At 36.0% G+C, this 15,161-nt stretch overlaps 1 protein-coding gene across 1 annotated transcript in view; it reads left to right on the top strand.

Moving 5' to 3' along the window:
- LOC110381716 (uncharacterized) overlaps positions 1-7,408 on the top strand; it is a 124,710-nt gene extending 117,302 nt beyond the window's left edge. Inside the window, exons 14-17 of the mRNA XM_064041172.1 lie at positions 3,231-3,319; positions 3,660-3,720; positions 4,106-4,232; positions 6,637-7,408. Coding sequence (XP_063897242.1) covers positions 3,231-3,319; positions 3,660-3,720; positions 4,106-4,232; positions 6,637-6,757 — 398 coding nt within the window. The 3' untranslated portion in view covers positions 6,758-7,408. The remainder of the gene's footprint in view (positions 1-3,230; positions 3,320-3,659; positions 3,721-4,105; positions 4,233-6,636) is intronic.
- Positions 7,409-15,161: the final 7,753 nt, after the last annotated feature.

Genomic DNA, 15,161 nt, shown 5'->3' with positions numbered 1-15,161 from the left:
AATAAACAGTTGCTTTAAGAAAAACTGACGCTTATAATATTATCACTATATAAATTCCGGCCTAAGCATGTAACACAATTCTATTTTCCCGGATCTAAGAGAAACAAATGAAGTAACAATTATCTACGCCTGTTTACATGTGTGCGTGCAATATCAATGTATTGTATATTGTATTGTTAGTTTAAACCCATTGTATGTTGTTACTGATTGCCAGTCATGATTTTGTCAATGGGTTTTCCTTATATGAACATGGTTTTTGGTATCTCATGATTGGTATTCAAGCGTGGGAGTTTTTATGTGTTCATTACGTCTATGGGTATTAGTAGCTATAAGTACTTTAAAGGGGAGATTCTACCAATGCGTGGCACTGTTACCTATGTATGTTGGGTCTACACGATACAGACTTTATGTTTATTCAAATTTCTGTTCGAGCTTAGTCTGTGTAAAAATCTGTACTTAGTCTGAGTGAAAATATGATTTTGTATGCACCGATTTGTTGCGTATTTAAAACTCTATGAAAGTCTGTGTAAAGTCGGTATCGTATGGACCCACCTTTAGACATTGTTACACAAACAATTATTCTACTCTGGTTTACTCTACTATAGCAAATAGTAGCAAATTGCGTGCAAATTTTTTTAAAATGTCCGCGAAACAGCAACCTTTGTGGGCGAACACATGCTAGCTGTAGACTCTCGCCAATGCGTACACATTTGTTCGCGAGCAAAATGTGTGCGAACAATTTTGGCGGAAACTCACCTTAATGTAATGTAGGTATAGTTTATCCGAACTAGTTTTTTGATACACCTATTTTGTATGGTAATGATGTTTCGCAGGAAATCGACAGTTGTTATGCCAAATGTTTTATAACCTTAAATGTTTTCGTAATTGGAGGATCATAGTTTTTTTTTAATGGGTGGTTTAGGCAATTGTAGTAATATGCTAAGATTTGTTGTATCTCTCAGCAAAAAATAAAAGTTATTGATGATGATCAAAGCTTATGTACCGATGTTCTTCTTTATCGTTGCTTAACTGTGTTAGTTTTTTTTTCTCGTATCACCTCATATCTGATTCTCGGAACCATACTACTAGCTATTTCTTCTGATTATCTTAAACAGCCCTCACTGAGCCCGTAGCTCAATATTGATTGTGAAGCCCAAATGAAAATTATTTTTGCAACAAGCATAGGTTTCTCAAAGTAACTGCTTCCTGCACTCGGATAAAAAGTAACCTATGTATATTCATTCTCAGACTGACATTTAATAAATACCATATTATAGGTAGGTACTTTCGGCTACAACAGCATCTTAAATTCCTTTTGTTTTTTGTTTCTTTTTTGTTTTTTTTTTTTTTTAATCACAAGCACGACTTGCTTCTCATTTCACTTGTCATTGGCAGAATCGTCGACATAAATAAAAATAGAATAGAATAGAATAGGTAGGGAACTACTTTCAACACCTGGATATCAACTAATCTTCATGTTACTCTTTTGTTTACTGTTAATCTGATTATATCAAAATTCGTATGTTTCGAAGTTTTTGCGTGGAGGAGTAACAAACATTCAGACATCCATCATGTTTATAATATTAGTCGTCTTATAGCAGCTAGAAAATCAATTTAAAGGTTATGTGAAAACCGTGCTTTAAGTGTAAAGTCTGGAAATTCAGTTTTAATCGGCTTAGGGTGCGTCCACATCTGGCGAATGCGCAGCACGCGAGCTGTCCGCGAGCTGCGCGCGACGTCTGCCATCTTCGATAGTACTGAGCCAATATACGGAACTGTGCGGGCGAGAACTGATTGCGCGCAGATCGCGCGCCGCTCGCGCGCTCTATACGAGCCTTGCGTGAGTTGCGCTAAAGAGGCGCACCGAACTATTGTAGTGACTGCACGCGCGCAGCTCGCGGACAGCTCGCGATCGGCTCGCGTGCTGCGCATTCGCCAGATCTGGACGCACCCTTACAAAAATTGCGTCATACCTACTATTATTCTGTAAATCTATACCTAAGAACAATATTCAATCCTTTCCTGTTTTTCTTTATGTAATTAATCTCATGTAATACGTACGTAACTGAACTCGCAAATCAAATGACTACGTATCTACGCAGACTTGTGTGACCTTGACAAGAGGTCAATTTGACGTCTGGACTTTAACAGTAGAGGTTAGTCATCACTTTTAGCAATAGATTACACCATTTATAGCTCACCTGTAAATTACTGGTTAGAATAGTTGCTCAGTGTTGTACCTATTAGGGAATAGAATAGCAAAATTGTTACAAAACTGTTCGTATGTACTAACTATCAAGTTGTTGTTAATGTTAGATGTAGTAGCAAATGTGAATTTAGAATGACCATAGAATCAGAATTTATTTGCTCTAAATTTTAGTAAAAGTGTCAATCAAGCAAACTCCAAGAAAGATTCTTCTAATTCTTAAACTAGGATTTACCTGTATCTCAAGGGGTAGTGTTCGGCTAAGGTAACAATAGCTAAAGGACAGCAAAACAGTGTCTGACACGTGGACTAAGCAGGATCGCCTATTGACTTACAAAACGTGTAAAAACATAGTAGTATCATAATAGTAGATACCTGTTTCTTATAAAATCAAGGCATCTGCAGTTTTACGTAATAAATTAAAATCAACAATAGTATATCTTGACAGGATGTATGGTTTGCTTTAGAATGTACTATCAATATTTACCTGTCAAGTGTTCTGGGCCCCGATTCTCCTAAGTTAATAATGTCAAAATCGAATAGAAATCGAATCGCAATATGATCGTAATAGCAGTTTTAACCATATCGGGCATTCTGCTACTAATAAAAGACCAATCGTATTCGATTGACATTTGATTGGTGTGCGATTGGTCTGCTATTTTGATGATTTTGGTCTATAAGGTAGTTTGCTGTACAATCATTTTGCAATCGTAAATCATTTGCAGACAAAATGATTCATTATTGAATGACAGAAAAGGATAAACACGTTTATTTCAAAGAAAACATAGCGGAATGCCACATACGCTTCAATGGTAATCGAGTCGGGATTGGATCTCAGTCGAATCGAGTCGAACGTCAATCGAAGGTCGCTTAAGTAAAATTAGGAGAATCGGGCCCCAGAAGGAATGTCATGAAGATATTTTATTTTATGACACCTATTTACTTCTGCGCTAAAATACTATGTATTTTTAAATATGTACTTGCTGGTGTTTGTTATTTATTTTGTACTGTTTTCTCTTTTCAGGGGTATGCTTAATAGAACAGGAAAGCGATAGGAACACCTCGGCTATGGTTGTGAAGTCTCCTAGAAGAAAGTTCTATGGATTGTTTCAAGTAAGTTTAATTATTCCTGTAATACATTTTATCTCTGTCTATCATCTCCCAGGCAATCTAATGTCGTTGGTTTTCCAACTGTTACTGTTTTAATCAGTGATAGGGTTTGACTTATTGAAGACAATAGGAAGGTTGCATTATGGTTCTTTCTCTTATAGAGTTCTTACTTATAGCTCAAATTCTGTAGGTCCTCTTGCCTTGACCTAAAAAAAATATAAAAAGATATTATCTCTTAGGTATCTATATCGTTATTTTTAGTTCCATTAACATTAGATTGCAGTGTGGGCGAAACTAGTTGATATTTAGGCCTTATTTTAGAGACCTGTTATTGTAATTTCAGATAGGAAGTGAATGGTGCAAGGAAGGCAAGAAAGGTGGGAAGTGCGATATTACTTGCGAAGGTAAGACAATTGATTAATAACTTAGAATAAGTTTAAATATTCATTAGTATGTTGTCAATTTAGGCGAGGTTTCACTGTTAAATTAGTTACCTATCAACGAGATTCTTGGGCTAATAATGTTAAAGACTTTTTATGGTTTCAATCTCTGATTATTTGCCTAGCTTATTCCGAACTATGTGGGGTCGGGTTACATTATAACCACATGCTGCTGAGTACCGGTCTTTGAAGAAATATTAAAATCCAGAAAACATTCAGTTCTCTTTCTTTGTGTAATGTAGAAATGGAATGAAAGAATTATCTAAGTCATTAACATAGTCTGGTTGACGATCATATAAAAGATTAACTAAGTAATATAGCCTGATAACATTATGTTTTTAATTCACAGCATTGCTAGATGAAGACATAAAGGATGATGGCATCTGTGCCGTGAAGGTGTTTGAACAAGAAGGGTTCAAGTACTGGGCCAAATGGGAGGCAAGGTGCAAGGGGCAACTGTTGCCTGATATTGAGAAGTAAGCATTTGTTTTTACTGTCTACTTATTTACGAAAAACTAATTGTGTTGGTCTATTGGTAGCCAGCTTGACGGCCGTGCAAAGGGTCTCGGGTTTGGGCCCAAATTGCTTTGTAGATTTTAAGAAACTATTATTTGGTCGTGTCGGATTATGAAAGTCTGGAAATAGAGAATGCATCTGTTTCGCCGAATGTTCTTATGCATTATAAATCCATGCAGGCTTGATGCAGGAAATTTTTTATCTACAAAAATATTTTAGGTAGTTTTTAATCGTAATAATCAAAGACATCTTAAACGAAAAATCTCACTGATAAATAAAAATTTGTTTTGTGGTGGTTCTGTAATTGTTTTTGAAGATTTTTCTTTGAAATTTTTCACTGCCTTTATATTCGAAGGTAGCGAATTTGTTTTCCATCTCTCATTCATTCTTATCAGCTGTTATTTCAGTTTGACATATTCGTCCACTTTTTTGATCCCGGACTTGACAAAATTCTATGCTTCAACTGAAAACTCAATTTTAAGTTTGAATTAATATAAACATTTTTGAAGGGCTACCTACTGTTTGTTAAATATAATTTGATGTCATGTAGTTTGATGCCCATCTGCAAATTTTCATTGAAATATATCGCTGTATTGAAATGATAATTTTGGACAATTTCATTAATTTTGTATAGATTTGAGTTAATGTTCACATTTCAATATAATTGTATCGTTGTCGAATTTATCGCGAATCATGATTGGTTAATTATCAGGTGCTAATAATGGATTAATGTTAGTGATACATAATTATCATGTAATTTTAAAATACTCATGAATTTGTAAACGAACGTTTGTAAATGCGTCATGTTCAATTTATAAGCTTGTCATTTTAAAACATACAGGCTTCACAGTTTATAATGACTGTACCAACACTACCGTTTTTTTGTATCTTTTAAAAGTGACTAAATTCTTGGACCCAGTTTAAATAAATATGCTTAACGCGGCTCGAAAGACAAATGTTTGCTTTTTAAATTATGCCAATATTTATATTACAGAGCAGGTGACAATTCTTGTTGGTTTAACTGCAAAAACAAATTATCTTCATACATTAGATATTTGCATTACTTTGTAGTATCAATGTGCGTATGTTTTGTCTACGTATGTCTCGCATAACTGATAACATTTCGCTGTAAATTATGATGAAATACTAGTTAATATTATAAAACTGAATAGTTTGTTTCTTTGATTGAGTGCATTAATGGAATAACTGGACTGATTTGAGAAAATCTTTAATTTTATTATAAATCTTTAATTTAATTAAGAGTAGTTCCCATGAGACGCGAGTGAAACTGCAAAAGCGAAAGCTAGTTCTATGTAAAAACGTAGAATCGTACAGTTTCCAAATAAGTATACTTATACTTAGGTCAACTCGGTTTCTGAACTAATTATGTTTCAAAATGAGGTAACAAGTCTTAGGTTTATCGGTAGATATTATCAGAATTACGAGATATTTATTTACAAATATATCATATTTATCGCTTACTAGCTTCCGCCCGCGGCTTCGCCCGCGTACAGTTCGGTTATATCGCGTTTCCAAGATAATTCTTCAAAAGTCCTGGATAAACACTATCCTATGTTCTTTCTCATGATCAAGTCTATCTCTGTACCAAATTTTATTAAAATCAGTTCAGACGTGAAAGCGTTACAAACAGACACACAGAGTTACTTTCGCATTTATCATATTAATAGAGATATAACATAGCAATATTATTCAAGTAGCAGTGTAATAATGGGCTATTTTAAAACGCAGCAAAAAAGAAGAGTACGTAGTATTTTTACAGTGGTGGGAAAAATATTTATAAATAAAACCAGGCTTCGGTAAATATAGGCACAGCGTAAAAACCAACAACAATTTTGATGGTATCTCGTTGAGGAAAATTATTCTCATTCATGGACGTAACTTGTTTACATTGAGTTTTAAACTAAATCAGCTGTGTACCTTAAAAAGTACGAGAAATGTGATGTGTTGCACTTTTTGAAACTATTCGAAGGCACTTTAATTTTTATAAACGAGGGTTAATCGTGCAAGCGAAATATCCACTTAATCAAGGTATTTTGATGTCATCCTTTTGCTTTTCTCCGAATTTATATTTGGTTTAGGCGTGTTCAAATCGGCGATTTGGTAGCTGGCTATGGCTTGGTTATCTTTAGGGTGCATCTACACGGTACAAGTAGCTTGCGCATGTTGAGGCACATGCGCAGGCAACATGCATTTTAAAAACGTGCGGGTCATTTTAGAATTCTTCTCTTGCTTGGTCATCAAAATTGAGCACGCGGTTAAAAAGCAACTTTGTATTCTTGTATAACTAATAACTATTGTCAATGAAATATTAAAGATTAACCTTACTAACGTAAATCTTTCCAGGTGTCCAGATTGGGTGCATCCACCGAACAGAGCATCCCCACCCCGTGACAAAAGAACAGCAAGAGGCAAACGTAGTCTAAGAAAAAGCAGAAGGGCAATATTTACCAACCCATTATTTTAGACTGTGATGTGATCTACATTTAACTTTAGAATCGTTTTTTTTTTACTTTCGTGGTATGACTGTGGCAATAATATCGTGGTGTCCCAATGAGTTGCAGGACCAATGAGTTTTGAGTTAGTGCAGGACGTCTAACAATTTAAAAATGGAACTAGATGTTCAAATTTTTCTTTGAAAGTTGGAAATATATCCAGGCGGTTCACAACTGTCTTGTTGTAATTCGTTTGCGACCAATGTTTGATAGAATGGTTGTAATTTCAAAAGGAACCCGAACGCCTCGTTATTACTAGTAACTGATAGTTTTGATCATGCCTACCGTACGTGCCGTGGACTACAAGAAGGTGCCTGACCTACCTTTCTTAAGGCTTTTCTTCCCCATTTATCCATGTGTGATAATCGCCTAAGTAACTCTATAAGACTTGGTGATACTGTACTAATGATACCAGATCATAGTATAATGTTTTAAGTTGGAAAACTCAAAAGACAGTTTAAGGTTGTATTTTTTTTAAAGAAAGCATAATCCTATTGAAATAAAATATCTACTGGTAGCTGGTCTACCAAAAATATGGATCAAAATATTTTGTAATTTGTGATGTACAAAAAACAATGCATTTAATCGTTGCTGTTTCTGAATAAATGAAGATAACTTTGTTATTTTGTGTCTTTGATTTCATAAAAATCTTGTTTATTGAGGACAAGTTATTTGTGAATTTATTTAATAAGAGATCACTTACTTTGGCCTCTTAACTAAGATTCTTCATCACAACGTTATTACTTGTTTACTAACTATTTTTATATAAGGTGCTGTAATATTATCTGCCAGGACTTAAATGGGGGGTAGTATTGCGTTTATAGATCACAATAGTAAAGATAAATAATTGATTATTTGTCATATTTTTTTTCATACAAAAACAAAATACGTATAAATTTGACTTAATTTATTAGTATAAAACCATCCAGTGGAGTTACCGCGTTGCCGCTCCGCACCGAATTCTTTTCAATTTATTTCGCAAAAAGCGCGGCGGCGCCTTTCATACGCTGTTGCCATACTTATCAGACGGCGCCGGCGCGCGGCGGCTAGACAGACTGTCGTCAACGCGCAGCCCCGCCAGCCTGGCGCTGGCGTTGGCGCCGGCGCATGCGGCGAACGGGGTAGTGCGGGTGAGGGTGGGGGCGCGCGGGGCTGCGCGTTGACGACAGTCTGTCTAGCCGCAGCCCCGCGCGCCCCCACCCTCACCCGCACTACCCCGTTCGTCGCACGCGCCAGCGACCGCTCGCTCGCTAGTCGCGACCCGCCGCCCGCCCGCTCGGAAGTAACTTTTTAGCGGTTTCGGTTTGCGGCTACCTTTTAAAATGCCTCCGAGACGGTATTCCAACCAAGAATACCTTGAAATGGTATTGTGCTACCGCGAGTCTAACTCCGTATCTGCGCATGCAGTGAACTTGTTTCAGCTGAGGTTTGGTGTGCGAGTGAGCCATCACACCATTTTGAATGCCGTGTACAGGTTCAGTGAACACGGCCGCTTTGACCCGCCACCCGTTGACGTAGGCAGGCCTCCATATTCTGCCCATCTTGAAGAGCAAGTGCTGGATTTCTTCCGACGTCATCCTCTTGCGAGCACTAGGGATGCAGCTCGTGTCTTCAATGTGAGCGACAATTACGTGTAATGCGGCGACTTTAATTGTAATTTATCGTCATTTGATAATAATCGTTATCGATAGTTTAAACAAATGTGATTCTTTACACTAACTTGTCAGTCCAAAGCCTGTTTTAAGTGTGATGGGAAGATTATCATCTTATTTACGTCAGTTTTTTGGAAGAATGCGTTATCTGGTAGGTAAGTAATTACACATTTTAAACACTTCTCAGGTAGAGTCGAAACTAGTCAGCTGATTTCAGTTTTCATTCACAGAACAGATAGAAAGAGATAGCAGTTGTTTTCATTGGCGAAGCGACACTACAAACGTAATTTGTGAACCACGTTATGCAGAGTAGAGCCAATGTTAATTTAACTTGTTTAATGTCTCAAATTGAATTGACTGTTCCGGGGAACGAAATTTCTTCACTATTGTAATCTATAAACGCAATACTACCCCCCATTCAAGTCCTGGCAGGTAATATTAAAGCACCTTATATATTTGTGACTTACCTACATACATTATGCAATTTTGCAAAAAAATGCTACATTAATTCAATAACTTAAGAACAGTATTATAATCCACCTCTAACACATAGCAAACGGTCATAGTTTCCATAGATAACTAGAAATTCTCTGAATAATTAAGGCCAGGTAAACTAAGTGATTTACTCACGACGGCAGAATGTCTTTATTAAGCTCGTAAACTTGAACCGTCTTATGCGTCGCCGATTGAAAATGTTACATTTAAAGAGGGAGTTAAAGAAAATAGCATGTTTTTACCCGACTGCTACTGCTACTGCTTTTGGCAGCCAAAAATTAGTCATGCATTCGCTACTTATTAAAGAGAAGGTAAGTTTGTTTTTGCTCTTTTCATGCGAAACGGGCTGTATTCATTGAGATGGGCGGTTGAAGTGACAGCCGAATTCTAGTCTTCTTAATAGCTGAAATGTTTTTGTATATTGTAAGGTTAAAAGTAAGTAGTTATAATTGTGTTTCAATGCGTTTTCATGAAGATATAAAATTATGTTTAGTTACAATATAAAATGATTGGAACGACTTAAGGAATGGCTAGACAGATAATTGTTCTTTCAACATTAGGATCCCAGCTGGTTAAAGATTATACTGGAGTGTTAGACACTCACATTGATATAGTCACAAGTCCCAGAAATACCATAAAAATAGAGAAATACAACAAAAATAAAAACACAAAAACGCTATTAGATCGAGGGGAACAAATCGTCTTAGGGGATTCCATAAAGGTTTATGTCATCTCCGTTCCATGGGATTTAACATTTCATGGTTGTCGATTCTCTATTCGAGCTGTAAGTAATGTTTGTAGAACATTTTACTGAAATAGCGTCTTTTATTTAAATCAAATTGCATATGTTTGTATCTCTGACAAGGAAAACTATTGAATGGATTAAAGTGAAACTTTACAGTAAAATCTGAATTTTAAAAAGATACCTTGGCTACTTTTCATCCATGTGTAGATCGTTCAATATTGGCTAATGTACCATACAACAGTATTGTTGTCGCACTGATGAAGACACTAGACACAGAATAGATTACAGCACATTATTAAGAGTATGGACCCCATAAATCACATTCCCCAATTTATTCGTCTTTACCGTTCAAAATACTAATTAGGTACAACATGTTTAAATGTACCTTCCAAAGTCACATCAGATGGTTCCGCGGTCAAAATGTCTACCCCCACATGTTTGCGACCCCTAATATATCGAGTGGGTTCAGAATTACGTAACATTACCGGAATCGGATCGATTCGAACTCTAAATTCGTTAATTAAAACAGTTTCGAGTTCCTGTGATCGCTAATTACTAAACGATAATATTGGAACGATTAATTTTGTTTCATTGGTTGGTTATGTGGAAATGTTTATAAAGTAACCAGGTAACTAGGGGTAACCGGGTAAGCCAAAAATTATTGAATGACGGAAGAGGTATTTAGCATTTTTTTCAGTTATCAAACTGGTACCATAAAGTTATTTTATTTGGGGATATGATGAGAATACATTTTTCTTTGGAGATGTGAAGTCTAGGTCCATCGACTATTATTTTTTCTGCAGCCCTTCGTGTAGCTATCAGGGTCGCGAGACCCAGACAAGCAGCAAATGTACGAATTTAGATCAGCAAGTTTCTTTAAACTGAATAAAGACATTTTTACAAGCCCTCGACTGTCTTCACACACAGGAGTCGCTTATGTTATCCATATTAGCGACTTCAAGTCGCTTAATGGATAACATAAGCCATTGACCTGAGAAGAAGGACATTGATTTGCAGCACTTACTAAGTTTCAAAGCTCTTGTTTTCTTTTTCAGAAAGCTGTAAACCTTAAAGACTCATCACCAAAACATCCGCACATTAAAGCTAATACATATTCAACCTTATCATTAATTCGTAAGCTCTACAATTGTTTGAAAAGTGACTCGACAGCACATAATATAATAGACTATTGTGACATAAAACAAACGGGCATGGTGGAGCCACGTCAAGCCAATGCTGCTGCAGCGATATTGTTGCGAACGGTTATGTCACCACGACTTTGTATGAAGATTTCACTTCTGAATTTTGGTACAGAGTAGCTTTGGGAATTTGATATTCTTGGCAGTTTTGGAAATGGAGGAAATAGCTAAGGTATGTGTGATTTCATCGTCAGCTAAACATCTTTGTAGCAAACATACTTTCTGCTCTTCTTCTCTTCTTAACAACGGATTTTCTTCTTATCGAGTCAGCAAGAGATTAATGAAACAAACCCTAGAGTCAGAGATTTTTCAAATCTTTGCCTTTGAAGTAGAATTTTTGTGACACCGACTGCTACTGAGAAGTATGCTTTATCCAGAAATGGGACACATATGAAACAAGCCAGATTCTAGACTCCGGACTGCTTTGCGAAAGTTTCTAAAACATATAAGTTGGCCCGTATACAATAGTCTATACTTAGTTCAAATTTGAGATTCTCAACTGTGTTTTGATATAATTCAGACACACAAAAAGACCAGACAAAATATCTTTTACGCCCAAATAATCATACCGCAACAATAGAAAACCAACTAGCACTTACAAAAGTTACAACGATGCAAGCGTATCCATAAAACAAATGACAGTCTACCTCTGTTCTCCCCTACTCTGTGGTGATCTTGTTACGGGCCAGGCAGCTACATACAACATCAGGCAGCTACATACAATATCCCAGTGAACTCCTGTAGGACCCAGCTATTGTAATATTTTGTTTTGTACACCACATGTTGCATATTAAATTCAGTTTCGTAATTGAAAGGGATTTGTGGGTCGCCTTGAAATTTTGATCGTCTAAGTTGCGATGCATTTTAGTAAGGTACTTTGGGGTCGTTTCTGCAGTGTATTTCTGAACTTAGAAAAAAGCCTTTTTCATACTGGCTAACAAGGACAGTAAAGTCAAAATTAGAAAAAAACTATTTTCTAAGTATTACAATATGCATTGGTTTTTATAGCATTTTAGAAAAATAACAACTTCTTAAATTTTAATCCATGGACCAAAATCTGCTACTGAAAAGTTCTAAGTGGCCCAGACTGGCAGAAAACTTCGACAAAGTAGGTAATGACCCAGAGCGTGCCCAGAGCCTACTTATCACTAGAACAAAAGAAGAAGATAAAGTAGCCCCCTTAGAACATCTTATATTTATTTATTAACTACACTATGAACAGCATAATCACCTCCCCTATACAACTGCAAAAATGTAACAAAATCTCTGTAACCACTTTCATAATTTTCAATTTCTCCCACAATTGCCAGTTTACCGTCTCGACATCGTAAACATCCCTTTGAACATCAATTCGAACCCCGAATCGAAAGCTAAGGCAGTGAACGCCATATTTTTTCGCACCCCTACAACAGTCGATAGAATTACAAGCAGTAATTGAAACGAACGCGACGTCTGATGATACAAAATAATTTATCCTCCAAACCTTTTTCCCAACCATGTTGGGATCGGCTTCCAGTCTAACCGGATTCAGCTGAGTACCAGTGCTTTACAAGAAGCGACTGCCTATCTGACCTCCTCAACCCAGTTACCCGGGCAACCCGATACCCCTTGGTTAGACTGGTGTCAGACTTACTAGCTTCTGACTACCCGTAACGACTGCCAAGGATGTTCAATGAACAGCCGGGACCTACAGTTTAACGTGCCATCCGAAACACAGTCAATGGTGTCTAAGATTTACTTAGAAAGTACATACAAACTTAGATGATACAAAATAATTTAATAGCTTAAGACTTACCAAGGTAAAGTGAAACATTATTAACATGAAAAGTAACTTTGATTAGGACTATAATGTGTTTTACTAGATAATCTTGCTAAAGCCTGCAGCTTTTCAGATTATGATTGAGTTAATGAGATACTTTATTAAATGCTATCAATATGTTGCTTTCCTTACACGAGTTAGTACAAAATTATAAGTTAAGTATCTGGCAATTAAATATAAAAATCAGGTCAGTATTTGCTATGTGCACTTTTAAAGCTGTTAAAAGAAACGTAAAAAATTCTGTCAAATGTCGAGATCACCTGGATTTAAGAGCTTGAAAATAACTTATGTACCTGAAAATCAGATCCGCTAAATCAATGATCCCATAACCATTCTACAAATAAAAAGTTCACTGACAAACAAGGGCAAATATTCTTTATAAAAGACCAAATAAGAACAAATAATCAAATTCCGAATGCACAACCATTTACCGGGTCGACGGGAACTGCCACCTTTGGCAAGCTCACCATAGGTTTTTCACCCCTAGGTTAAACAATCTCTAAACTTCTTGGACACTAGCGTTTGTCTCCAAAGAACTGTTATTAGAAAACTTACCGACCCAGTTTTTGGTCGTGTTGGCTTCTGAACTATCTTAGCACTGAACTAATAATTGAGAGTCCACACAGATACTGGGACTTAGAAAAAATAGGGTTTGTACGTTCAATTATGGATTGAACGAAGTTTTTGAACTGTAATTCTGTTTTGAAGAATATTTTTGAAGCTAATGTCTATCTTCATGAAATAAAACTTATGTTGCGTCTAATTTTGAGGGTTACATTAAGATCATTTTGATTTCATCAAAACCTTAAAATCGTGAAGTTAAGGTATGCAAGTTCGACAACATATCAAGCTTATCATATTTAAAAAGAAAAAACTATAAAAAGAAGATTTTTGACAATTCTTCTTTAATCTCTAAAAACAAAAAGATTCTGAGGATAGATTTATATTACTGATGTCGTAGCCGCCAAACCAGAGTAACAAGATTCAATTTTCATATTTTAGAGGTTGCACCGTGGCGAATGTAAGTGCTATGCCGCTGCCAAACTTGTGATAAAACTACCAAGCGATATGTACAGAGAAAACTTTAGAGTCGACTTTGGTATAATAAAGACTGGCAAAAAATATAATTTATGGAAAAACTGATAAAAACTATGTTGATAAAGTAAATGAAATGAAAGTGACATATGACAAGAGCAGTCTCTTATGAATAAAGAAAATAATAATATAGCGAAAAAGCCAATTATTTGAATAATAAGGTGGAAGGAAAACCCAAAATCATCACAATTGATATAAAATCAAACGGTGACAAAACTTTCTTTGCTCAAAATGAGCTCAGACAAGTTGTAAAAGAAATACAGCTGGGAAATCAAAACTTCTTTATTTAAGAAACTGAAATGAACCGTTAACAAACTGACAAAGGATTAATTTTTTCTTCGCCCATTCCACGCTTTTCGCGAACCTTTTCGTCACCCAATATTCTTATAAGGTCATGTTCTATGTTAAGCCATTACCGACCTTATTTCTTGGTTCACAAGGTTCCTACGAGTGTCAATCGGTGTTCCGGCTTTTGTTCTAAGACTGGGAAACGCGTCGCCTTGAGGGTAGAAAATCTAAATTAAGCTGACCTCCCCTGTCGACGTGATTTCTTCGGCCAGAGAATTTTTAGAAGGACAGTGGCGTTAAGTCGGAGGTCTTTTTATACTGGTTGACATACTTCTATACGTTTCCCGACGGTACTTAAGCAAATACTAGCAGTTAACTTTTATGGAACTATTACATACATTCAGTCTAATAAAGTTATGTTTGCAGTTCTTAGGTCTCGAACTTTAGGATCTGTTTTGACTTCCAAAATAGTTGGTACGTTATTGAAGTTTTCTGTTATTACAGTATTTCTTAATACTGTTTTTCTTTTGTAGATTGTGTTTTTCTTTGTTTTCTTTGGTGGGGGAGTGATTTGATGAGAATTTGTTTCTAGCTTAGGGGACGTTAATGAGAATGTACGTAATAATGGCTTTAATATTATTGCCTTGTTTGCTGACTTGTAAATATTTTTTGATTATGATCTTTGTGTGGCTATAACTGTTATACCCTTGTTATTATTGGGCCATTGCTTGCTTCTTTAATAAACAAAGTGCTTAATCAGTTGCGTCGTTGCAGTCATAAAATATTTTTTGTGAGTAACGTAATTTTTGCATGCATGTTTTTAGGTGTATTCTGTTTTAGGTACTTTATTGCCATTTGAATAAAGATTATATTATGAAGAGAATGGGAAATATTCTTTCTTTTAACGCGTGTAGCAAAAAGTCTCAAGAGAAACAAATAAGACATTGAAACACGCCATCAAAAAATAATAATCACATCCTAATAAAGGACTGAAAAAAATTGTAAATATTAAAAGCGAAGCTACCGGAATCACGGCATAAAATCTTCTAAAGTATTCGCACCAATCAAAACTTGTCAAACTCG

Source organism: Helicoverpa armigera, chromosome 24, assembly GCF_030705265.1.
Source record: "Helicoverpa armigera isolate CAAS_96S chromosome 24, ASM3070526v1, whole genome shotgun sequence".
Lineage (NCBI taxonomy): Eukaryota > Metazoa > Arthropoda > Insecta > Lepidoptera > Noctuidae > Helicoverpa > Helicoverpa armigera.
The sequence above is the reverse complement of the archived record's forward strand: the minus strand, read 5'-3'. Positions and strand labels throughout refer to the sequence as shown.